This window comes from Molossus molossus, unplaced genomic scaffold, assembly GCF_014108415.1.
Source record: "Molossus molossus isolate mMolMol1 unplaced genomic scaffold, mMolMol1.p scaffold_m16_p_10, whole genome shotgun sequence".
NCBI lineage: Eukaryota > Metazoa > Chordata > Mammalia > Chiroptera > Molossidae > Molossus > Molossus molossus.
The window spans coordinates 108,608,581-108,635,707 of NW_023425345.1; the positions used below are offsets into that span (position 1 = coordinate 108,608,581).

Sequence of the window (27,127 nt, forward strand, 5' to 3'; positions counted from 1 at the left end):
CAGGTGGCGGCGGGACCAGGAAGCGCGGGCGGGGCCGGCGGAGCGTGACGCGCGGTCACGTGACGCCCGTGGAATGCCAACAATGTAGCGAATGTCCCACTTGGGTCTGCGCGTCGGAGCGGCGGCACGAGCGCCCGGGAAGATGGAGCCGCCGCCGCCCGCGCCGCCGCCCGGGGCGCCCGGGTCTCCGCGGGGCCACCAGCCGCTGCCGCCACCGGCGCCCGGTCACGGGGCGCGCGAGGCCCCAGAGCCGCGGACGAGGGCGCCCCCGCGGCGGTAGACGGCGCCGAGGTGAGCGGGCGGGCCGGGAAGTCGGGCGCGGGCCCCGCCCGGAGCCGCCGCGTCGTCGCGGTCCTGACTGCCCGCGCGGGCCCGAGCCGGCGGCCGGAGGTCGGGCGCGCGGCGCCGCTTTGTTGCGCGGGGCGGGCTGGCGAGGGACGGCGTCCGCGCGGGGCCCGCCTCCCCCGGAGCCCGGGACGCGTCCCCAGCTTGGGCCGCCCGTCGCGTGTCCCCTGCCCCGTCTGGCCGCGCCGTCGCGTGTCCCCTCTCCCTCCCCGGGCCACGCCGTCGCACGTCCCCTCCCCCCTTCGGGTCGCGCCGTGGTGTGTCCCTCTCCCTCCCCCGGCCGCGCCGTCGCATGTCCCCTCCCTCTCGTCCCGGGGCCACGCCATCCCGTGTCCCCTCCCCCTTCCTCTGGGCCGCGCCGGCTCCGGGGGCCTCGGGCTGGCCTCCGTGACGCGGCCTCGCGACAGCCCCGCGGGACCCGGGCGGGCGGCTCCGCTGGGCTCTGTCCCCGCGCTCCCTCCGAGCCTCGCGGGGACGCGAGGAACTCCGCTCGCGTCGGGGACGCCCGCCCGCGGGGACCCGCCTGCCTGCTAGTCCCGCGGCCGGTCGGCGCACCCGCGTGCGGCGAACTCACCTGCCCGCCGGGCGGGTCCCGGGCTCCGGCCGCTGGCCTGGCTCGGCGGCCCCCCGGGAACAGGCCCTCTCGCTGGGACGCCGTGGGTGCACGTTGACCAAGTTTCCCCCTCCTGTGGGACGCGGCGGGCGTTCCGAGTGCTGCAGGAGCCCCGACGAAGGTGCTTCAACCTTCCCTGGGACGGTGTCCGCCGGGCCGCAGCCAGGACCGTGCGCTTCCCAGCAGTCAGCCCGTGTGCATCTGTGCAGGACAGTCGTCCGCCCTGTACCAAGAAACTTGATTGTACTGAAAATTGAGTGGAAGTCACAGAATGGGTGTGATCTTCATGCAAATAGTCTCTTAAAATTGTTTTGAAAATCCTCGCTGGAGGACATGCTTAGAGAGAGGAAGGGAGAGAGAGAAACATCAATGGGGCCGCGCAGCCAACCGAGCCACTCTGGCTGGGCTGTTCTGAAACTTTTACTCGGTACTTGAGGAGCCTTTTCATAATGGAGAAAATAATTAACTGGTGGCTGATTATTAGGAAATTTGCATTAAATAGATCTAGCTCCCTATTTTTAGTGAAATTTCCCCATCATCCCTGTGTGATGGATTACCATTTATTTTTATTTTTTTCTTTATTGATTTTAGAGAGAGAGGAAGGGAGAGGGAGAGAGAGAGAGAAACATCGATGAGAGAGAACATCGATTGGCTGCCTCCTGCGTGCCTCCCACTGGGGATCAGGCCCACAATCTGGGCAGGTGCCCTGACCGGGAGTGGAACCGGCAACCTCTTGGTGCAGGGTCAATGCTCAACCACTGAGCCGTGCCAGGCCAGGCACCATTTATTTTTTTAATTAATCCTCACCTGAGGATGTTTTATGGATTTTTTTTTTTTTTGATTGAAAGAGAAAGAAACACCAGTGTGAGAAACATTGTTGGTTGCCTCCTATACATTATGTGTCTTGATAGGGAATTGAACCTGTAACCTTTTGGTGTAAGGACAGGGGCTCCAACCAACTGAGCCACCGGCCAAAGCATACTGTTAATGAGTGCCAAATCAGGAGACTAAGCCATTTTATCTTTTATATTTTTTGTTTAGCAACTGTTGTAATAAGGAAACAGAAAAATCTTCCAAAATAAGAATGCAGAAACTGTTTAACAAAGTCTTTTAGGTTATAATTGACAACCCTGGCTAGGGGTTAGAGCGTCAGGTCACAGGTTCGATTCCTCGTCAAGGGCATGTCCCTGGGTTGCAGGTTCGATACTCCACTCTGGTCGGGATTGTCCAGGAGGCAACTGATCTCTAGCATCAATATTTCTCTCTCCCCACTTTCTACGCTCTTTAAAAATTAATGGAAAAATATCCTTGGGTGAGGAATAACAAAAAAAATTATAATTAATAAGACACTATATTAGCTTCATACAGTTTGGTCTCATTTTATCCAGGTATATAGAGTGCTGTTTAATGAATAAATCTCCAAATTCAAGCAATATAAAGTGGTATATGAGCAGAAGCTGTCATGCAAAATTATTATAGTGAATTACTAGAATCGTGGCGTTTTAGAACTGGAAAAGAGACTCTTCTAACCTCTATCCAGTTTGAAATGGTTTGACTCAAGTGTAAATTAGAGCTGAACATATTTCTTTCTTTTCTTAGTAAATCACAGGGTTGGTGGGAGGGATTTTCCTTTGGTGGGAGGGGAATGTTTTTACAATAAAATGCCTTGTTATTTTAAATGCTGTGTTGTAAATAGCTAGTCCTGAGCTCCCAAATCCCACTGTGTGTATGTGGAGGTGGGGTAAGTGTTGACATTGATAAATTCACTGTAAACACGAATAAAGGATTTGGGGAAGCTTGGTGGGGGGCGGGGGGTTCTGCTTTGTACTGGAAAATTCAGACCAGCACAGATTTTGAAAAGCTGCCTTTTAATTTTATTTTATGGTTATAATAATATGAACCTTTTAAACAGTATTCCTTACTGACTTATAAAAAACTGTGGGCTTGAAACACAGAAGATAATTCTGTGCATTTACTTTGTCTTGACTGTAAATCTGCTGTACCAAGAACAAAATATTCTAGTCAACAGAGTGAAGGATTGGGCTTGATAATTCCTGCAATGACTGACTTCCAGCTCGAAACATTCTCTGAATTTCCTTCCTTTTTAAAAAGCCGGTTGCTTAGTAATTTCTCTCAGCAGAACTGGGCCTCCAAATTACATAGGTTGGGTGTTGCCATCTCGCGGTGTGCTGGGTGGTGCAGCCCTGTGAAGCGGGTCTTTACCATGGGGAGCACCTGTAAGTGGCTCCTGCGTTTGCAGGTGGCCCTGCTTGGCCACTGGTTTGACTGCTAGTCGGCTGTTCTCTCGGTATTTGGAAGGCTAATGGTACCTGATTTATGGTTGCATTTTATTAAAACAAGGTAATGTTGGAAATGATGGTTATCATGCTAAAATTAGGATGGAAATTTGATGTTGCTTACTGTTTGCCATTCACTATATGAAAATTTTATGTCGCTTACCATTCTAGACCATGTCAACTTAATTGTGACAGGTGATTTTTTTTGTTAATTGCTTACTTTTGGATCGTATGCCAATTTTTGACATTCGTAGGAATTTTTCTGGAGGCCAGATGAAACGTCTCTCAGTAGTAGTGGTTTGTATTTATTGTCGACTGATGGGTACTATATTGTGGCATAGGCTTATTCTATAGCCTCTAAATTACTTAGGATGCTAAAGATCTTCTTAAGAACATAAACTGGGCCCTGTGTGGCTCGGTTGGTTGAGCATCGACTCATGCACCGAAAGGTCAGTGGTTCGATTCCACTCAGGGCACATGCTTAGGTTTTGGGTTCAGTCCCCGGTCAGGGTGTGTAAGGGAGGCAGTGGTCGATGTTTCTCTCTCACATTGATGTTTCCTCTTTCAATTTTCCTCTCCCTTCCTCTCTCACTAAAGTCCATAAAAACATATTTAAGAAAAACAAAGAATATAAATTGGCTTTTGAATGGTGTAGGCCTCCCTTTGGAGCGAAGGCCTCACTGCCTCAGGCAGTTAACTTGAGCAGGAATGTTAAGGGCCAGCGTGTTCCATCACTGATTAGCCCATCATACCTCATGGTCTCACTCCAGTGTTTTCACTAAGTGGACGCAGATAGTACGTGCCCCTCCCCAACATTGTCTGCCTGCTCATCTTCTTCTGTGTGAGCCTTTTCACAGGAAGTTCCAGATTCCAAGAATAGCTTCACACTTCCTCCGGCGAATCACATCCTTTAGCCTTTCCAATTTTGGTGAAACACTGCTTTCTCTAGGAGGTTTTCTCCAAACAGGCATGTGCACTGGGATTCTTTGGAAAGCTACAGTATCACCTCTGTTCTGACTTCCCACCTGGGATATACCCGGAACTTGGAGGGAAGGGGTGCACAGGAGGGAGGACTTTCTCAAAGACTGACAAACCTCTGCTGGGGACTGTAAGGAGACCCACCCTGTGCCTTGTATCATGTGGCTATCATTTACAAAGGCAATGCAGGATGTGCTGCTTTTTTGCGAGATGGCGAGCTTTATTTAGAGATGAGACCTATTTTTCCTGGGTGAGACCTCCTAATGCCCGCAGAGTATTTGACACACATGGTACTTCTGAACCTGCGGTGATGACACTATTCGTTGGAGAGTTCGCCTGGATTCCCAGAGGAATGTAATCACTGATCTCCTCAGAGATCCTCCTTGTGGGGTTAGCCTTGTCCTGTGGTTTCCAGGCCAGGACAGCGCTAAGAGGTCCGTCAGCCTCGTGGCTTACGACTCTGACATGCCAGCAGCTGGCTGCAGACCTGGCCTGTCTGCCTTAGTTTCATCTTTGCTAGGTAATTATAATAAGGATATAATTTTTAAAATAATTGGAATTTTAGGTCTAAGAAATTCTGTTTTTAAAAATGTCAACGGTGTCATTAGTGCAGGTCCTGTAATACACAGATTTGGTTGGTGCTTGATTTTGTTTGGCAGCCAGTGTGGGTTTGTGAAGCACTAGGAAAAATTAGAATAAAAATTATTGAACATTTGATAGCGTTTTCTAGAATTGGATTGAGAACTGGGATTGGGTTGTGTAGGGCCAAATTAAGGGATGTTTAACATGTTGCTTTCACATTGTTTTACAAGAGCCACTGATATATTTTATACACACACACACACACACACACACACTAAGTGTAGGATTCAGTACTTGTCTCAGCTCCAGATTTAAAAATGAGGTGTTTTTGTCCTGTGAGTTGTGTTACAGTTTTAAAGTTCCAGTGTCTTGAAGTTTCTTACTTTTTTCCCCCTTGATTTTTAGAGAGAGAGGAAGGGAGAAGGAGAGAGAGTTAGAAACATCCATGAGAGAGAACATCGATTGGCTGCCTCCTCCATGCCCCCCACTGGGGATCTGGCCAACAACCTGGGCATGTGCCCTGATTAAGAATTGAACTGACAGCCTCTTAGTGCATGGGTCGATACTCAACCACTGAGCTACACTGGCTGGGCACTTCTTTTTTACATTGATTTTTTTTTTTTTAGAAAGAGTGGAAGGGAGGGAGGGAGAGGGGAGAAAGAGAGAGAGATCAATGTGAGAGAGACATATTGATTGGTTGCCTCCCACACGCATGTGTTCCCCAACCAGGGCCAGGTATTGAACCTGAAACCCAGGTATGTGCCCTTGACCAAGAATCTAACTCACGACCCGTCAGTGCTCGGGCCAACGCTCTAACCACTGAACAACACTGACCAGGGCGATACCCCCATTTTTTTTAATCCTCACCTGAAGATATTTTTCCATTTATCATCAGATGGAGTGGGAGGGAGGGAAGGAGGGGGGGAGAGAGAGACAGAGACAGAGACAGAGACATCGACTGGTTGCCTCTCACAGGACCCAACCAGGTCCAGGGACAAACTGCAACCGAGGTACGTGCCCTTGACCGGAATAGAACCTGAGACTCATTGGTCCCAGGCTGATGCTCTAACCACTTAACCAAACCAGCCAGGGCTGATACCCCCGTTTTATAAAGTTCACATCAGTGAGGCCTTATAGTTATATTTATAAAATGTGTGATGAAGGAAAATTTCCATGTGTTAACTCTTATTAAAATGATATAGTAGTGTGTCAGAGTAGCTCATTTCTAGCTGCAAATGGGCATTAATTTGACTGGTGAGCATTCTCATGAAAAACATTTCAGAAGTTCATAATTTGGCCATGAAAGCCACTGTCTTAAAACTAAAGTCTAAAATACAAGGTCTCAAACTGAGAAAATACTTTCATTCTTTATGAGACCGAGGAAAGTTTTATCCTTTCCAAGTGGTTTGGGCAAGAGCACAAATTGCCTGTAGGAGCTATTTTACATATTTACTTAAAAGGGTAGGAACTTGCCCTGGCCGGTTTGGCTCAGCGGTTAGAGCGTCGGCCTGCGGTCCGGAGAGACCCGGGTTCGGTTCCCGCTAAGGGCACGTACCTCGGTTGCAGTTTGTCCCTGGCCCTGGTTGGTTGTGCGGGTGGCGACCACTCGATGTGTCCCTTTCACATCGATGTTTCTCTCTCTCTCTGTTCCTCTCTCTCCCTTCCACTCTACCTGAACAAAGAATGGAAAAATGTCCTCCGGTGAGGATGATAAAAAAAAAAAAAAAAAAGGGTAGGAACTTGCCCAGCTAGTGTGGCTCAGTGGATTGAGCGTCATCCCACGGACCTGGACCTAGAGGTCTGGGTTTGATTCCTGGTCAGGGGACATACTCAGGTTGCCGCTCAATCCCCAGTGTGGGACATGCAGGAAGCAGCAGCCTATCGATCGATATATCTCTCTCACATCGATGTTTCTATCTCTGTCTCCCTTCCTCTCTCTTTAAAAAAAAAAAATCAATAAAAAAAAATTTTAAAAAAGCCAGAAACAGTACCTCTGGTATACCTAGGAGCAGTGCACCTGTGAGACTGGAGGAGGATGAGAAGGAGATGTGGTGTATCCTCCTCCCTCCACACAAGGAGAGTCCAGTGGGGTTCATGGGGTGTCACTGATAATTCTTCCAACTCCTCTTATGTTTGAGAGTTCTTTTTAGTAAAGTGTTGGGGGGGGGGCAGGACACCAGGACATCAGATCTAGATTCTGTCCAGGGAGCATGCATTTGGGACTTCCCGGTTCCGGCATCAGCACAGGCATCGGCACAGAGAAGTGTGGTGTCACCTGAGCTGGTTGCTTTATCACTGGAGTGTGTGTGGTGCACGTGGGCTGCGAGAGGGGGCTCTGCAGAAGCTGCTCCCCAGTGTCTCAGGCCCTGATGTGGAGGTGACAGTGCATTCAGGGTATGTGTGCAGTGCGGGGCAGTTAGGCTCCACTCTGCCAGGGGCCTTTGTGCCCAGTCCCAGGGTCTAGTCTTCTCATCATGTAGCTATGTTTGTCAGGGGAACCATGGTTAAATACTAGTTATCTAGATATGAATAGTTAGGCAGCTTTTTTTCATTTATTATTATAATTTTTTTTTCATCCTCACCTGAGGATATTTTTTTATTTATCTTCAGATAGAATGGGGCGGGGTGGGGGGGGGCAGCGACGTGAGAGGGACACATCAACTGGTTGCTTCTTGCACAACCCTGACCAGGGCCGGGGATGAAACCGCAACCAAGGTAAGTGCCCTTGACCAGAATCAAACCTGTGACTCATTGGTCCACAGGCTGATGCTCTAACTGCTGATCCAAACCAGCCAGGACATTTTTTAAAAATCAAGGTAAAATTTACATAATAGTTATAATTTTAACCATTTGTAAGTGTGCAGTTCACTGGCATGAAATACATTCACACTGTTGCTGCAACTTTCACCAAGCTCTATACTCAAAAGTTAAAAAAAATTTTTTTTTCTTTATTGATTTTAGAGAGAGAGGGAGAACATCAGTTGGCCTCCTCCTGCACGCCCCCCACTGGGGATCTGGCCCACAACCTGGGCATGTGCCTTGACCAGGAATCGAACTGGTGACCTCTTGGTACATGGGTCGGCGCTCAACCACTGAGCCACACTGGCCGGGCAGTATACTCAAAACTTTTTCATCATCCTAGACAGAAGCTCTGTACCCATTGAAGGTAACTTCCCATTACCCCAGCCCCTGGTGATCTCCATTTCACTTGGTCACTGTGAATTTGACTGCTTGCTCTGGGTGCCTCGTGTAAGTAGAATCATACAGTATGTATCCTTTCATATCTAGTTTATTTTACCGAGCATAATGTCCTCAAGGTCTATCCGTGTTGTAGCATGGTAGTTGTCAGACTATAGTAGTAAAGGTCACTTAAGAACATTTCATTAGGACCTGCATCTTAAACTTCGGACAGAGCACTGTTACTTCCCGAGTGCCTTGTGCGTATGCAGCAGTGTAGTACTCAGTGCTCCTGCAGCACCTTCTTTCTTTGTTTTTCCATTTCATTGATTTTTAGAGAGAGCAGAAGGGAGAGAGAGAGAGGAAAAAAACATCAATGTGAGAAACATTGATCAGTTGCCTCCCCTGTGTGCCTCAAGCCAGGATCAAACCCGAAACCTAGATATGTTCCCTGACCAGGAATTGAACCCACAACCTTTTGGTGTATGGGATGACACTCCAATCAACTGACACTTCAATCACTTGGCCAGGGCAGCATCGTCTTTTTTCTTCCTCTTCTTCTTTTTAAAAATAAGATTTTATTGATATGTGACAGAGAGAGGAAGGAAGGGGAGAGAGAGAGAGAATAGAAACATTGATGTGAGAGAAAAACATCGGATTGGCTGCCTCCTGCGTGTCCCCTATTGGGGATTGAACCCGAAACCAGGGCACATGCCCTGACTGGGAATCCAACCGGGACCTCTCAGTCCATGGGACAACATTCAATCCACTGAGCCACACCGACCTGGCGATACTTTAACTTTTTAAGCATCATTTTCACTTACAGAGGAGTCACACTGAATGAGCATGAAATACCTCCACTTCTGCATTCACTTTGGTACCTTTTTCATTAAGCTCATCTGCATTTTGCCTTGGACTTGTCTCCTGATTTGATTAAAACCTTTCTGTCTGATTCTGAGTCCTGAACTTATCAGCAGTTCTAATCCTTATCCAGCGCCCTGCATTGCAGACAGGCATGATCTCACACGCACCGCCGCCGGTGGTCCTCAGAGCAGCTCTGAAACAGCAAGCGTGGTCAGCACAGGACCATGAGCGGGGACAGAAGCTCCGGAGGTGCAGTGCCAGCCCAGATCACACAGACCTACTGACAGTGCCAGGCTCCCAGCCTCTAGCAGGTTTTCTTTCGTTTTTTTTGGTTGTTGTTGTTACTCCTCACCTGGGGATATTTTTCTATTGATTTTATTTTTAGATAGAGTGGAAGGGAGCGAGGAGAGAGAGAGAGAAACATTTATGTGAGACATAATTGATTGGTTGCCTCCCTCACATCCCTGACCTGGGCCAGGGATGGAACCTGCAACCTAGATATGTGCCCTTAACCAAGAAGCGAACCCTTGACCTTTCAGTCCTCAGGCTGGTGCTCTAACTGCTGAGCCAAACCAGCCAGGACTGCCCTCTCCACCGCCCCCAAAACAGCCATCTTCTGAATTAGCCTTCCCCAGCTTTGTCTTCACCTCCCAACTGCTGCCCCCTCCATCCACACTCTGCCTGCTCTCTTGAAGGTCCCCAGTGTTCTGATGGTCGTATGGCTCAGAGAAGGCACCATCATCGGCTCTGGTTTCTAAGCCAGAAACTTTGGCTTCATCTTTCAAGCCCTCTCTCTAGTGAACACCACCAGCTTCTTCTGCCTCTAAATCACTACTGAGTCGCCTCTTCTTCTCTACCCTCCAGTTGCTACTATATTTCAGACGCCATAATTCTCTGGGCAAAATTTTATTGTCATTTGTATTATACTATACTTAAATAATTGCTTTATGTACCTGTCTTCCCCATCTTGAACTGTGAGCTCTTTAAAGTCAGAGGTTGGTCATTGTTTTCTGTATCCCTAAGACTTAGTAACAGGTCCACCTTGGGTGTTCAGGTTGTGTACTGCTCAAGGGGCCTGTGCATGGAGGGCCATGCCTCACATCACAGACATGTATGTGCGGGCATGCACAGCCCACTTGCAGACTCTGGGCTGCTCAGAAGATCTGGGCAGCAGCAGGGAGTCAGCGGCACAGGTCCAGGAGGGCGCGTGCGCTCACACTCCTCCGTGTGACTTCCAAGGAGGCCTAGTCCCTACTTTCCATTTGATTTAGACTTTACTCGCTCCACGGCACCTGGTGTATGTGCATGTGTGTGCTTGTGACATGGAGTCAGGGTGTGTCTGAAAATGGGCCAGGTTGCTGCCCCTAGGGCTCAGGAAGGCTCCTCAGGGCAAGAGCTGCTCCTGTTGTGCAATAATGCAGTCGCAAAACAATTGACTTGAGGAAGGAGTACCTTTTTATAATCCCACAAAGGCACCACATGAACCATCCAGGACTCTGCCAGTAACTGCACAGAAAGCATTTGGTGGTGGTGGTAAAGCAGCGTTTGGGAGCTGGCTGCTCACGCAGCTCCTCACAGCTGGGGGCATCAGCATCCTTACGGCAGCAGACCGTTTGCAGAGCCCCAGACCAGAACAACTCAGATGTCCTTCTGTGGCAGAATGGATAAATAAGTATAATATAGTTGGACCATGGAATATTACTCAGCAATGAAAAATGGCCAACTATTGCCACACACTGCATGTATAAATAACCAACCGTGGGGTTGAACAAAACCAGTGGGACCATGTACTTACATGGATATAAAGTTCAGAAGTGGTCAAACTAGCCCTTGATGTTAGAAGCCATGAGGGTGGCTCCTTGAGGCGGCAGTCTGCGGAGGGTGGGGTGCTGGGTTTGTACCGATAGACCCCTCAACCCAGATGCTGTTTGTAAGAGTGTGCTGTTTGTGAACATTTGTCAATCTATGTTTTGTGCACTTAATAAGAAAAGTATGGCTCTGGTGTGTTACTTCAGTTGTTTCCAGTGTTGTCCTAACATGCCAAGTTTGAGGGGCTCAGTCCGGTCAGGGCACATACAAGAATCAACTAATGAATGCATAAATAAGTGGGACAGCATATCGATGTTTCTCCCTCTCTTTTCCTTGCCCCCTCCCTCCCTTCCTCTCTCTAAAATCAATCGAAAAACAACAAAAAAGGTACATTAAACTTAAATACATTCCACCTACCTTCCCCCCAAGCCTTACTGCTGTCCCAGTTTTCAGTAGCTCCTTTTTGAACTGAATTCTAGGGAGCACATTCAAGCCTCAGAATCAACTGGGTCCTCCTTCCTCTGCTGTCCCCAACTCCCCTGGTGTCTGCCAGTGAGGCCGGGCAGCGAGGATGTCCCATGTCTGGCTCTGACTACCTTGTAGCTCTTTTTTTTTTTTTATCCTCACCCGAGGACATTTTTCCATTTTTTTGTTCAGGTAGAGTGGGAGGGAGAGAGAGGAACAGAGAGAGAGAGAGAAACATCGACGTGAAAGGAGCACATTGAGTGGCTGCCACCCGCACAACCGACGAGGGCCGGGGACAAACTGCAACCGAGGGACGTGCCCTTAGCGGGAACCGAACCCAGGTCTCTCTGGACCGCAGGCCGATGCTCTAACCGCTGAGCCAAACCGGCCAGGGCGTAGCTCTTTTTTTCTTTGATCTGGGCCATCTCTTGTGGCCCTTGCCCTTTCTTAGCTTCTTTTCTTTAGTCTGCTGGTGTCATTTGATGGTCACTGACTGCTGTTCTGAGAGATACCAGTTGGGAGGGACGGGAGCTCTCCCTCCCTCACCTAACTGCTTGCTCCATTTCATGGCTCTGTAAGCAGGTCACTAGCTGGGTAAATGCCCCAAGTGCTGGTGGCTTCCCATCTATAGATCTTTAAGCCTAGACCCTGGGCCACGGTGTAACTAGTTCCTGAATCCGACCCCCCTTGCTCCTAGGGGTTGCTGCTTCTCACCCAGGCTTCGTCACCTACCTGTAGTGCTCTGGTTGCCCTTGCTAGGTCACCTTCCCTATGGCTTCCAGCCTCAGCTCCCTAAAGGGTACTCTAGCCATGTCACTCTTCAGCTCAGCTGCAAACAGTGGTTCCCCATCTTCTGCACTGGGTCCAGGCAATTAACATGGCCTTGGAAATCCTTCTAGATCCAGCCCCTTGCACATCCTGTTCTCATCCCTCCTGCACTCTTCAGGGAGACCCTCTTGCCCGCATATCTAACTTTGGTGGGTGGGTGGCCCTGCAGATTTCACCTTCCCCTGCTGCTTTGTGTGTGCTGTTCCCTGAGGCTGGAGATCATTCTTCCTGCCCTCAGGGGCGGCATCTCTGCTTCCAAACGCTTCCTGGCTTTCTCCTCTATTCTCCCATTTGTTACAGGATTTGTTTCTCCCTTTAGGCATCTCTTTTTCTTTGAAATTTGTTTGCCTACCGCACCCTCACCTCTCACTTGACCTTGAACTTGCTAAAGGCAAGGTTTTATTGTTTATCCCCGCAGTGCCTGAGATTCGGGCATTTGGTAAGTATAGGTAGCCTGTGGGTGGGAGAGATGGGGGTGGGTATGACTACCTTTGCTATTGTCAGGCCCCTTCTTTGCCTTGATTGTTTATTGTGAAGATAGTGTGATTGATCTCTTCTGGGTTTTAGTTTTCAAAGAAAAGGAGGAGCAGGAAAGACTGCACACAAGTGATTTGTGTGAGTCCCCTGAAGAAGTCAAAGCTGAGACGGCCATAGCTGGTGCTGAATCTTGGGCACTCAGGGTCCCCGCTGTGCGGCAGCACCTGGCCCAGCTCTGTTGGGATGTGAGCTTGGGTTTCAGAAAGAGAGGTTTTCACAGCAAGTGCCTAGACCAGGAAGTCACTGAAACCTGTGGTTGCAATATGTCCCAGTTTACACCAGTTGGGCAGAGCTCTGGGCTCTGGCCCTTGGCCAACACAGACCCAGGGGACTCCGTCCCGGATCTGTCGTTTACTATCTGCATGGCCTTACAACGGTCCTTTCAACGATTTTAATGCAGTGGACGTCATGCACTCGAACATGGGTTTCATGTTGAAAATGTGTCCAGTCTGGTATTTTCTTTGTAAATGCAGTCAGTCTTCTCTCAGCTGCCTTCAGAAGGGGATGCTGATGACCCTGCATCCTCCCACCTTTAAAAAGGACTAGTGGTTCCAGTGTCATCTCTTTGGGTTTGCTGTTGTATACGAGTATATCATAGATCTAGATACATTCGTTCACATACAGCTCTTAGAACAAACCTGGCACGCAGTGAATACTGGGTAAATACTAGCTGTCCTGATTTCTTTCCACATAAGACCGTCTGAAGCAGTTTTATGTCATAGTTCTAAAATTCCTTCCTGAGACAAAGCCCAGTCCCCTGCATCCTTTCCTTTTACAAGACGCTCTTTTCTGGGTCAGTTTTTCTTTGTGCCTTTGCCACCTGTGGGCTTCAGGCAGGGGCAGTGGCAGCCATTTGAGCAGCGGTCTCCTCAGGACTGCCGAGACACCCCGTCTCACTCAGTGCTCGCCCCTTCCCAGGTGCTGCCCTCTGCTCCCTGGAGGAGGTGGGAAGGTTAGATAACTTGCACAAGGTCACCTAGATAAGTGACTTGAGCTAGATACTTTGCTGGCTGCTAAGGGCAGTCAGAGGTTGGTCTTGGTTTTCTTTTCTTTTTTTTTTAATTCCTCACCTGAGGATATATTTTTTTTCCATTTATCTTCAGATAGAGTGGGCAGGAGGGAGGGAAAGAAGAGAGAGAGAGAGAGAGAAACATCAATGTGAGAGAGATATATCGACTGGTTGCCTCCCGCACGATTTCCGACCAGGGCTGGGGACCAAACTGCAAAATCAGGGTATGTGCCCTTGTCTGGAATCGAACCTGAGACTCTTTGTTCTGTGTGCGGACACTCTAACTGCTGAGCCAGATGGGCCTGCTGCTGGAGATGCTGAAGGCACTGCTGATCGTGCTTGGAACCGGAATGTGTTCTTACTGTGGTCTCAGTGCATTCTAAGGAAATACCACGTGCCTCTCATATAAGTGTCAGTTTCTATAAGAAAGTCTCCTGACAAATTGTGCTGGAACTACTTTCAATTGCAATATAGCACACCTTTGGTGTGATAAGTTTTGTGGTATCTTTCAGGAAATTTGGGAGGATTTTATAAGGAAAAATGTCCAAAGAGATAGAAGGACCAAAGCTTCAGGTGGGTGAGAAGTTGGAGAAGCCCCAGGATAAAGAACAATGGTATGGACCAGGAGTTGATTGCTTATTAGGAACAAGCCAGAAATTCAAGACCCCATGTAAGAAATTTATCCCAAATACTTAAGCTGTGGATTTCAAAATGAAATTATATTATAATGAAGTATTATTGCCTTGAGTTGAATATTTATTAGTCAGTATCAGCTCGTGGAGGTTGGCTTTATTGCAGATTGCATAGTTGAGGAGGCATCTTGGGAGAACCTGGATGTCTAGCCGGACATCACGTGCTCTAGCCGGAGTCGAACAGTTTTTTTTTTTGTCGTTTCTGAGAGTTGATGTGTTCTTTCTTGGTCTTTCCAAGTGGAATGTTTTAAAGATCAATGTCCATTTCTGCAAAGTGTTGTTAACATGTGAAACCACAAGTGAACATTGTCTTCCACCCTCTTTTTCAGATAGCAATGATCTTCCCTATGAAGGCTCTGGAGACTTTTGGGTTCTCTGCAGGAACTACAGAAACTGAAGGAAAGAAAATGTTTAAAAGGAAATTGTTTTGAAACTATGTTTACAACTAACTGATATTGCTCACAGTTTTTACAAATAAAACCCTTTAATAAGATTGTATTTATGGTAAGAGGAAACTGGACTGACAATGAGGCCAAAGACTTTTCCTGCCACGACTTACTCTGGAAACAGCCGGCAGCGACTACAGGAGATTCGCGAGGGGCTGAAGCAGCCCCCGAAGTCTTCCACTCAAGGGTCACCTGTGGGACCAAGCAACACTTCCCTGGATACCAAGGTTCTGGGGGGCAAGGATGTTGCCCGGCAGCAGCAGCCAAGAGCCACTCCAAAGTTTGGGCCATACCAGAAAGCCCTGAGGGAGATCCGATACTCCTTGTTGCCCTTCGCCAACGAGTCGGGTCCCCCGGCTGCTGCAGAGGTCAACCGACAGATGCTGCAGGAGCTGGTGAACGCGGGCTGTGACCAGGTGGGTGAGCTCCCAGGCCTGTGTGGTCGGCGCGGTAAGGTTCCCCATGGAGCTGCTTTGAGGGGTCACTACTCAGAGGAGGGTTTCCAGGTCGGAAGCCCTAGGCCCTTTACAGGCATGTGGAGCATTGGACTGATCTCCACCTTCTCTCCAAAAGGGTCTTTTTAACAGCTTTCCCTTCTTAGGCAAGACCCAGAGCTTCTGAGTGCTGCTGAGTGGGCAGCTTGTGTCCTGTTCTGTTCTTGAGAAGGGCTTGCACACCGAGTCCTTGCTGTGGGGCTTCGTTGGGCTTATTCTGAACTGTCCCGGGGAAGAGGAGGCTGGTTTCCCTTATCTTATTTTTGGTTTGCGAATTTTTACTTAGTTAAGGGGGAGGTTGATTAACACAAATTACCAATTCCTTGACTTCTCTGCTATTTAAGGATTGAGGAAGACGAGAGAAATCTTCAAAATGGCAGCAGCACAGACTTATTTCTCAGTTGCTAAAGAATGAGGGATACGTTAATGGGGGTGGCATTAATCAGGCACAAATACACAACTTATAGCTGTACCTTTATGATCCTGTAGCAGCTCACAAAGATGGATGAAATCCAGGTAGAAGGGCAGGGCCATAGAAGACAGAACCGGAGCTCACTTCAGCAGCACGTACACTAAAGGTGGAATGAAACAGAGAAGATTAGCTTGGTCCCTGTGCAAGAATGACATGCAAATTTGTGAAGCATTTTATATTTTTATTGGTAATTACAAAGTAGTCACAGGGATGTAAAGTACAGCATAAGGAATATAGTCTATAATATTTCGATAACTATGTATAGTGCCAGGTGGGTACTGGAAATACCCGTGGGGGGGGGGGGCACTTTGTAAAGTGTATGAGCGTCCAATATTGTACACCTGAAACTAATACAAAATAATACTGAAAGTAAACTATGACAGAAAAATAAAAATAAAAAATGTAAAAAAATAGCCCTGGCCCATTTTGCTTAGTGGTTAGAGAACATTGGCCCGCAGATCAAAGAGTCATGAGTTCAATTCCGATCAAGTGCACATACCTCAGTTATGATTCGGTCCCCGGCCCTGGTCAGGTCATGCAGGAAGCGAACTGTCCATGTATCTCTCACACTGATGTTTCTCTCTCCCTCTCTACTTCCCTCCCACTCTATCTGAAGATAAATGGAAAAATATATTCTCGAGTGAGGATTTAAAAAAAAAACAGAATCAGGGTTGAGCCAAGGTAAAAATGTAATTAGTAAAATGTAACCAGTAATGTAGTTGCTTTATAAAATGACTTCCGAAAGCCATCCTTTATTATCATCTGTCATACGGAAAAAAATCACAGCTACACAAAAATGGAAGTAAGTTAGGTTTTTTTTTCCTTATCGATTTTAGAGAGAGAGAGAGGAAGGGAGGGGGAGAGTGAGATAGAAACATCACTGAGAGAGAACATTGATTGTCTGCCTCCTGCATGCCCCGCACTGGGGACTGGGCCCACAATCTGGGCATGTGCCCCGATCAGGAATCGAACCGGCGACCTCCTGGTGCATGGGTCGATGCTCAACTACTGAGCTATACCAGCTGGGCATAAGTTAGGTATTTTTGCTGCCTTGGAAAGTTATGATTTCATGCTCAAAGCACAGGATTGCTTCAGCACTTTTAGTTTCTTAGAAATATCCAAAATATGCATCTCAGTCACAGGAAAAGGCTAACAGTACCCTCTGTTATGTCCTAAGGTAATCTCAACCCTCCTCTTGTTGTTTATTACCACAGAACTTACCTAGAGAATTTATATTTCTCAGATGATATGTTCATGAAACTAACCATGTATTTTGTAGGGCCTTCCTTGACACTTTGGGACATGCGTGACTGACTTGTCTGTAGCGAGCATTGTGATGTTGAGAGTTGCTCTCATGAAGCCCAGGGTCATGAATGATGTGGTGTGGAGCATTCCCGCAGTGGGAGCTGGAACAAAGGCATGGCCTTCCTCACTGTGGACACACAAAGTTAGATGTGCTGCGAAGTGCTGGCCCTGACAAGCACAGCTTGTGGTTTGAAAGTAGGGTGATGGTCCTGGGGAAATGCTAGACTGACATTGCTGAGACTTGCAGCCCAACAGCAATGCTACAACTCTTCTTCTGTAAATAAAAGAAGTGATCGGAGTTGGCTGTTCTTTGCAGTTGTGTTTCAGCTGTGACAAAAAGAAACAACTCAAGCAAATAATCTAAAATACAGGTAAAATCCATTAGTGATCATTACAGTGCAAGAAGTAATGAAGCTGGTGCCCTTCCAGTGCAGTAAGATGCAAATGCAGTTAAACTGAGGCTCATGATACCAGTAGGGTTCCCATCAACATTTAATATATGTTCATTGTTAGCAGAGAAGACTCCATTTACCATATTAAATACTCTTGAAATGATTCAGTCAGTTTGCTGTATGGTGTCACTTTATAAAACTTAAAATAGCTCCTCCTCCATGGTTTTCCTCCAACACAGACTTGTTTGGTCTGATAGAGGGTGCATTTGCTTTCAGAGGATTCTAGTCGGAAAGTCACTTTGTGAACCCAGACAATGTGAGAGAAAAAGATCAACAGCACCTCTAGAATTGTATTGTATCTTGAATATAGCGATTGTTCAAATTCCAATATAAGTACAGAGAATTCCTATTATTGGAGCTTTTCCCCTTTGTCTCCCATGGTAGTGTCTTGTAATTGAGGTTCAGTTTTGTTCTCTTGTATTTTGAGTCTAAGTACCATTTTAAACCCTATATTCATCAGAATAGCAATGAACTCCATGTTTTCCTGAGGTCTTACCGGTGTGTAGTGATGATACACACTTTCACACTATGTCTGTTGCATGTTCACACACATTTTTTTCATTTTATTTGGACTAAGACTTACTGAAAATATTTGAGTGTTTATAGATAAGTTTGTTGTTGTTTTTTTAATCCTCACCCGAGGATATTTTTCCATTGATTTTCAGATAGAGTAGGAGGGAGGGAGGGAGAGAGGCAGAGAGAGAAACATTGATTTGAGAGAGACACATAGATTGGTTGCCTCCTGCACAACCCCCACCAGGGCGGGGGATCAAACCGAAAACAAGATACATGCCCTTGACCAGAACTGAACCCGAGACTCTTAGGTCCACAGGCCAACACTATAACCACTGAGCCAAACCACCCAGAGCTATAGATACGTATTTTTTAAAGCCTTTTGTTACAATAAAATTTATGTAAGAAAAGTACATGATTCCTCAGTGACTTTTACCCAACAAATTACATCTATATAACTAGCAGGTATAGTATATATATTTCAATCCTCACCCGAGGACGTTTTTCCATTTTTTGTTCATATAGAGTAGGAGGGAGAGAGAGAGAGAGAGAGAGAGAGAGAGAGAGAGAGAGAGAGAGAGAGAGAAACATCAATGTGAAAAGGGACACATCAAGTGGCTGCCACCCGAACAACCCAACCAAGGCCGGGACAAACTGCAACCGAGGTACGTGCCCTTAGCGGGAACTGAACCCGAGTCTCTCTGTACCGCAGGCCAACGCTATAACCACTTAGCAAACTGGCCAGGGCTATAGTATATTTTTAATTAAGTATTTTTAAATAGAAATTTCTAGAAAAGTAAAGGACTTTAATATTGTCTATGTAATGGTATAATGTAGATGTCAGATGATACAATGTTCATAAATCTTTTGCACATATATTACTAAAGACATGGACACTTTTATGGGAAAAGAAAATAATGTCAGTAGATTAATATTCCTTAAGGAAGGAGCTGTTATTTAAATACAGATGCAACGAAGTGGAAAGATAAGTGTTTTGGTTATGAGTGTCATTTTGTGTCTTTGGATACTTTTAAAAAAAAAATTTTTTTTTTCTTTATTGATTTTTAGAAAGAGAGGAAGGGAGAGGGAGAGAGAGATAGAAACATCAATGAGAGAGAACATCGATTGACCGCCTCCTGCATGCCCCCACTGTGGGTTTGGCCCACAACCTGGCCGGGAATCAAACTGGTGACCTCTTTGTGCATGGGTCGACGTTCAACCACTGAGCTACACCTGCCAGGCTGGATACTCTCATTACCTGAATAAGTAATAATTTCAGTATAGCTTTTACTTTTTATTTTATTTATTTTTATTTTTTATTGATTTTTAGAGGGAGGAAGGGAGAGAGAAACATTGATTTGTTGTTCCACTTTATATATTCATTGATTGCTTCTTGTATGTGTTCTGACTTGGGATTAAACCTGAAACCTTAGCATGTTGGGATGATGCTCCAACCAACTAAGCTACCTGACCAGGGCAGCTTTTACTTTTTGTTGTTGTTGTTGTTAATCCTCACCCGAGGATATTTTTTTCCACGGATTTTTAGATAGAGTGGATGGGAGGCAGGGAGAGAGAGAGAGAAACATTGATGTAAGAGAGACACATCAATTGGCTGCCTCCTGCACAACCCCGACCAGGGCCGGGGATTAAATATGCAACCCAGGTACATGGCCTTGACTGAATCAAACTCACGACCCTTTGATCCTCAGACTGACTCTCTAACCACTGAGCCAAACTGGCCAGGGCTGCCTTTACTTTTTATAGCACTTAGTTTCACTCATTTGATTTTGCAGTGATGTTGATATGTGTAACATTTCTGCTTCTCAGAAGCATGTGACTTGTGTTCTCAGTGCATGGCAGGGGGCTAACAGGTGCGAGGGTACTCACTGCACTCATGCAGGGTGTGCAGGGAAGGTGGGGCTTGGGGGAGTCAGGAGCTGATTCAGTGGTCATAGACCCTTAGAATAGCAAAGCACTTTACCATGTGTGTCCCCTGGAGGAAGACAGGTGAGAGATTTCCTTCAGACCTAGGAAATGCTTGAGCAGTTGCCATGTGCTTTTCTCTGCGGACAACCTGCATCTTGACCTCCCTAAGCCTCCCTCACTGATCTGGGCGAGGGGTGCCAGGTGTGGTGGCTTTGCAGACACTGGGGCCCTGGCCTGGCATACTGCGTTCACTGGCCCTGAATTTCTCTGTTGGTGTACTTTCCTCATTCTGATTTGTGTGAGTTGTATGTGTGTGAATAATTTAAATTTGCAATGGAATGAGGTTAGGAAGAAATGTAAACAAACAGATCTATTTATTACACCAAATTCAGCAGAAGAAAAAAGTCAGTGGTCAGGATGTGCAGTCAGAGGCAGGTTTCCTGAGAACAATGGTCACAACACTGAGCAAGTCAGGGTGATCTGGTTAGTAGGAAAAGGGGATGAATTCTTTGCATTCTCAGGCTAAAAAGTGCAGAAAGTCAAGCTTCTCAGCTATCCTATACATTACTCCTTGACGCTGGTCCTTTTGCCAAGTGAGAGAGACCTATAGGAGGTGAGAGCTGCTGGGGTCTTCAGACCTCCACAGGACACACCTGTTGTGTGAACAGCCTGGGGACCAAGCACTGCTTTAATTCTGAGCGTTGGCCACATAGCCTCGCCAGAACCACACAGCATTGGTCTGACATGGACGTCAGTGGTCCTCCCATCATCTCAGAGAAAGCTGTGGCTTGGGGGGAGGTAACACAGGTGGCTGGAGCTCTGCCCTGCTGCTGCCCTGCCCCCATTGTTACTACCTATGTTCCAAGCAGGTGCCATTTAGCTGTGCTTGTTTCACACATGTGAGGCAGGACAGCAGCACTCCATTAGTGTGGCCCGTGCATGCTGCTGTCTCCCCATGGTGGACTACTTCGGCCATTGTCCGTGTTGTTTGCTGATGTGTGTCCTGTCCCCTGGGCTTATTCTCTGGGACTTCTTCCTGTCTGGTCTGGCCTCCTGCAGCCCAATAGGTTGGTCCTCCTGGGGAGCCCCCTTACTGGTGGTGCCCTGTGCCCCATGACCTGGCCTGCTCCCAGGCACTCTCCCAGTGGCTTCTTGAGGGGTACTTTTGACATTTTGTTTTGTTGGCTGGTAATGTTGCCTCCCCCCTTCCTGTGTGTCTGGATTTGGGCATCTGTTGTGGTTCAACTTCAATTCTTGTTGCCACAGAGTCTTCCCAATTCTTCTAGCTGCATATAAGCTGCTCCTGTCCAAACGGTCACTGCTTTCTTACTCCTAGGGGTCTGGTGTGTTTGGCCTGTGTCAGCAGATTGCTGTGCCCAGCCCACTCCCCTGTTGTGTGCAGCTGCTCCCAGGACCAAGTGCTTGTGGGATGTGCTCAGTCCAAGGTGAACAGAGAGCTCTGCAAATATGGGCCGGTGGACTGGCCCTCTCAGGAGCCCAGCTCACGCATCAGATGCTGACATGGACAGAAACGTGACTTTGCTTCATTACTTGTTTAGCTCTAATGATGTGCCCGTCAGGAAAGCTGTGGAGGTGCAGAGAGGAAGGCTGCAATGAACCGCTCTCCATACCCAGTGACAAGACTCTGCCTCAGGACGGCTTCACTGTAATGTGGGCATTTGTTAACGGAAAGGTGAAGTCGATCCTGGTGAACGGGAATGACTTCTCAGTGTTCTGAGCGCCCAGTGGGCCCTGAAATGCTAATAAAAGGAGAAGGAAAAAAAGGAACACTTCAGTGTAGGAATGTCAGTAATGTCACAGGAAATTGTATTACAATGGGTTTTGGGTGTAGCAGTTCCTTGCCTCCCCCCCCTTCCCCCCCGCCCCCCGCTTTTTGACTTTCAAGTCAAATTTGGCCCTGCCAAAAGATAAACTATAGCTTTTAAAAGTAGAATTTAAAATTACTTTGACAAGACAAACAAATCATACTTTTCTACCATATTCCCCTGTCCTGCTTCTCCCTAGTTATTAAAGTAGTATGTGCTATTGTATAAATTTGGAAAATATAAAAAAGTATAAAAAGAAAATAATTCAAAAGTGCCTATATGACCACTCTGGACATTTTGGTATGAAAGTGGCCAATTTTTTTTCTAATGAAAGGAAATTAAGGAAACTGAGGAGGGATGTGCAATGGTGCCAGGGATAAAAGAGTTGATTACAAGAAATACGTATGTCCAGCCGTTGTGGTTCCGTGGCCTGAGCACTGCCCCGTGGCCTGAGCTCTGTCCCGTGGCCTGAGCACTGTCCCCGTGGCCTGAGCACTGCCCCGTGGCCTGAGCACTGTCCCCGTGGCCTGAGCACTGCCCCGTGGCCTGAGCACTGCCCCGTGGCCTGAGCACTGTCCCCGTGGCCTGAGCACTGCCCCGTGGCCTGAGCACTGTCCCGTGGCCTGAGCACTGTCCCCGTGGCCTGAGCACTGCCCCGTGGCCTGAGCTCTGCCCCGTGGCCTGAGCTCTGTTCCGTGGCCTGCGCTCTGTCCCGTGGCCTGAGAGCTCCCAGTTCGATTCCCAGTCAGGGCACATGCCCAGATTTCCAGCTCCATCCCCAGTAGGGGGTGTGCAGGAGGCAGCTGATCAATGTTTTTCTCACATCGATGTTTCTCCCTCTCCCTTCATCTCTCTCTAAAAAATCAATAAAAGCATATTTTAAAACATTTTTTAAACAATAAATACAATATGATCCCAATTCTTCTGTTACAAAATATGCATGCGTATATTTCATTATCTAAGGTGCCACCAAGCCCAGTCAGTTCTCTTCAGAGTGTGTCTGGTACCTGTCCTCCTCCCTCTGTCTTTCCTGACTCCTCCTGCCCTTCTCCCAGCCTGTTCCCCGCACAGAGCCCTCCAGGTGATCACCCTGCAATGAAACGGTTCTGTCACTTCCCTTCTGGGAGCCCTTTCCACTGTACTTGGGATGGAGTTCCTGGCTGGGCAGGCAGGCCCAACTGCAGCGTCCGTCACATCGCTTTTCCTGCAGTTGGTGCTCTGGTCCATCTAGCTTTACTGCTTTCCCCAGACTTCCCTACACTGGCCCCTGACTCAGTGATTCCCAGTCCTCGAAAGCTTGTCTGTGTCGTGGACTCAGAAAGCCTTTCTGATCCCTGAATCTAAAACAGATCCCTCTGTTTTGTTCTCTCTCATTACATTGTAATTTCCCTTCATAACATTTATCAGAATTGGTTATTAAGCAGTTGTGTATTTTGTTTAATATCTATCTCTGCTTTTATTTTATTTTCAAAATGATCTTTATTTACACGAAAGCCCTCAAAGAACCTACAAATAAATTATAAGAGTAAAAAGTTGAGCAACATTAATGATACAGTATCAGTTTGAAAAGTCAACTGCATGTCAATGTAACAGTCACGCCTATGAAAGGAAATTTTAAAGGTACCATTTACTCCCCCAAAAAAGCAACAGAAAAGCAGAAAACTGCTTATGCATGAATCTGACTAAAGATTTGTGCATCTATTGTTTTAAAAAATAAATTAAACTTTATTGAGAGAAAATATAGGAGACCACAACATACAAATTCAGGTAAAGAAAGAATAACATAACTATATTAATTCTTCCCCAAATAAAAATAAAGTCAGTACAATTCCACTTTTTTTTTATCCTCACCTGAGGACACTTTTCTGTATTTTGTTCAGACAGAGTGGGAGGGGGAGAGTGAGAGAGAGAGAAACATCGCCATGAAAGGGACACATTTAGTGGCTGCCACCTACACAACCCACCCAGGGCTGGGGACAAACTGCAACTGAGGTACATGCCCTTAGCAGGAACTGAACCCGGGTCTCCAGACTGCAGGCCGATGCTCTAACCACTGAGCCAAACAGGCCAGGGCCACTTATACCTTTTCATGTTCTAAATTTGTCATGGAACAAAAGGCCAAGAAAGTGAGACATTCATGAAGAACCAAGGTGGACAGACAGACATGAAAACATAATGTAAAGCTACAATAGTTAAGAAAATGTGTATTGGTACAGGCACAAACACATGAACAGAACAGAGATATAAGAAACAGACCCACAAATATAAAGCAACTTGATTTACAACAGAGCTAGCACTGCCGATTAGTTGAGGAAGGCAGAACAAATCAATACATGATGCTGATATAACTGCTCATCTAAATGCCAAGGAAAGGAAATTGGATTCCTAACTCACATCATGTACAAAAATAAATTTCAAATGAATTAAATTAAATATGAACAAAATGAAAACTCTTTTAAAGTACATAGGAACATATCTTGATTTAATTTTAATAGGACACAACAAATAAATTATTAAAACTTAAGAATTGACATGAAATGTCAGTATGTTAGATCAATATGAAAACTATTGATGGGACTCAAAATTAATACAAACACTCCTAAACATATTTCTGAAAGACCTTTTGTGAATTTAATTTTCCTAAATTTTGAGAATATGACCTAGTTCAGAAAACTTTTCTAACTTCATAAAACTCTCTTCTGTTATCTTCATGTGGCATTTAAAAATACAATGGCTTGCCCAGCCAGTGTGACTCAGTGGTTGAGCATCAACCCTGCACCAAGAGATCGCCAGTTGAGTTCCTGGTCAGGGCACATGCCCAGGTTGTGGGTCCCATCTCCACTGGGGGGCGTGCAGGAGGCGGCCAGTTGATGTTCTCTCTTGTTGATGCTTCTGTCTCTCTCTCCCTCTTCCTCCCTCTCTCTGGTGGTTTCTTTTCTCAGATCATGTATGTCTGTTAGTCCTCACTGTAGAGTCGTGCCCTTTCTTCACTGTACTGGAGGCAGTCAAACAGAACTGTCACTCAAGTGTCCTGTCACAGGGAGGACTGGATCCCAGCTCTCCTTTTAGATGTCGAGCTCCATGAGGCAGTGGTTTTGTCCTGACCACCATTCTTTAGAACCTAGAACTGTGTAACTTCTCAAAAATATCTGATGAATAAATGAAAGAATAAACATTTTGTTATAAATATTTTCATTTAAAAACATGTATTGATTTTTTTTTCTGGTTTTAGAGAGAGGAGGAAGGGGAAGGGAGGAGAGACAGAGAGAGAGAGAGAGAGAGAGAGAAACATTGATTTGTTGTTCTCCTTGTGCATTCATTGGTTGCTTCTTTTTTTCTCTTTAATCCTCACCCAAGGACATTTTTCCATTTTTTTTCTTCAGATAGAGTGGAAGGGAAAGAGAGGAAGAGAGGGAAAAACATCGATGTGAAAGGGACACATCGAGTGGCTGCCACCTGCATGACCCAACCAGGGCCAGGGACAAACTGTAACCGAGGTACATGCCCTTAGCGGGAACCGAACCCGGGACTCTCGGGACCACAGGCCGATGCTCTAACCGCTGAGCCAAACCGGCCACAGCTCATTGGTTGCTTCTTGTTAGTGCCCTGAAGAGGATTGAAGCCGCAACCTTGGTGTATCAGGTCGGTGCTCCAACCAACTGACCTACCCAGCCAGGACCAATATTTTCATTTTTGACTTCTGCATTTTAATTCCTTGTTTAAATAGATGTTCTGTAATTCACTGTAAATAACGGTGTTAGGAGCCAAACTGAAGGGGTCAGGATGGCGGGTAGGTAAACATGGTCCCGCCTCCTGCACAGCCATGTCCGAGTTACAGCTAACCTGCAGCACACACTTCGTGCAGAGCCGCCTGAAGCCTGGCTGAGTAGAAGCCCTACGACTAGGGAATTAAGGAAGCAGCCACATGGCCCTGGCCGGTTTGGCTCAGCGGTTAGAGCGTCGACCTGCGGTCCAGAGAGACCCGGGTTCGGTTCCCGCTAAGGGCACGTACCTCGGTTGCAGTTTGTCCCCGGCCCTGGTTGGGTCATGCGGGTGGCAGCCACTTGATGTGTCCCTTTCACGTCGATATTTCTCTCTCCCTTTCTCCCCTTCCTACTCTATCTGAACAAAATATAGAAAAATGTCCTCGGCCTTGGTAAGGATAAAAAAAGAAAAAAGATTTAAAAAAAAAAGAAGCAGCCACATGGAGACTGGTAGGAGGGGCGGAGGTGGACAGGCTGGTCCCACACCCATGTGTGGCGGGTAAAAATCAGGAGGACATCTGGGCTGGGAAGGTCCTCCCTGAGGACTGAGGGGTCCCCGTCCCACACCAGACTCCCTGCTCAGGGTTCCAGTGTCGGGAAGAGAAGTCCTCGTGTCTGGGGACTGTGGCTGAGTGACACGGAGGCTGCTGGAGTTTCAGGCAGTTCTTCTTAAAGGGCCCGCACACAGATTTACTTGGACTCACCCTCTGAGCTCCAGCGTTGGGGCAGCAGCTTGAACCAGGGATAAACAGGGAGAAACAAACTTCTCTGGCATCAGGCCAAGAGCCCGGGTGGGGAGGCAGATTTCTCCTAGAAAATAGTTCTGGCAGAGGCCATTATTCCTTGCTGAGCCCTCCCCAACACAGAGCTGATAGGCGGGCACCATACCTGAGACTCCATTAACCTGGTCCCCTGCCCTGGTGATTCCCTGAGACCCATCCCACCCAGCTTGCAGGCCCACCTGAGCTGTTACCAGTGGCTCTGCCAAAGGATTGGCCTGTCTTGGCTCCTGCTTCAGGTTTTCCTAAATTCTTTCAAACAACAGCATCTGTCCTCTGTGTGCCCTGTACCTCTCTAAGTAGCCCCAGGCCTGGCACTAGTGGCTGCTTACCATGGTTCACAGCTTGGCCTCTCCTGGGCACATCCAAGCCCAAAACAATAGCAGCCGTCTGAAGATTGCTTTGTAGCTCCTGCTGGGTGGCCCCAGGCAGGGCACAGGCAGTGGTTACTGCATCTCCCGGGAGGCCCCAGAGCCAGTCACCCAGTGGTCAGCCTCAGACCACAAAAGATTACAACCCTACTACCTCCACCAGCAACACACACAAGGGACAGACTCGGTTGGCACCAAAGCCCCACTGAAGCAAGTCCTGCTCCACAGGGTCGGCTCCCATTCAGCAGCTCTTCAGCTGGTCCTCACAGCCGATTGGCCTGGAGGTCAGTCCCTCCCAGTGACACCAACAGCAATCAGGGCTCAACTACAACAGGGCAGTGCACACAGCCCCCACCGGGGTGCACCTGGAGTGACTGGGGAGGCTGAGCCACTGGGCCCTAGAGAAGACGTACTACACGAGGCCACTCTACCAGGTCTGGGAGACACGCAGCTCTGTCAAATACATAGAACAAATGCAGGGAAACAGCCGAAATGCAGACACAAAGAAACGTGTCACACATGAAAGAACAGGAGACGTCTCCAGATAAAGAACTAAATGAAATGGAAGCAAGCAAACTACCAG

At 47.3% G+C, this 27,127-nt stretch overlaps 1 protein-coding gene and 1 non-coding gene across 3 annotated transcripts in view; both read left to right on the forward strand.

Moving 5' to 3' along the window:
* The first annotated feature begins 269 nt into the window (after positions 1-269).
* LATS2 (large tumor suppressor kinase 2) overlaps positions 270-27,127 on the forward strand; it is an 86,140-nt gene continuing 59,282 nt past the window's right edge. The window contains exons 1-2 of one of the 2 annotated variants that reach the window (XM_036252121.1): positions 270-291; positions 14,526-15,058. In XM_036252121.1, coding sequence (XP_036108014.1) covers positions 14,723-15,058 — 336 coding nt within the window. In that variant the 5' untranslated portion in view covers positions 270-291; positions 14,526-14,722. Of the gene's footprint in view, positions 292-14,050; positions 14,175-14,525; positions 15,059-27,127 lie in introns of those variants that run through there. The other variant, XM_036252120.1, reaches the window with a different exon arrangement.
* On the forward strand, positions 15,685-15,791 carry LOC118624812. The gene has a single exon (XR_004958481.1). It is a non-coding gene; the product is annotated as a U6 spliceosomal RNA (small nuclear RNA).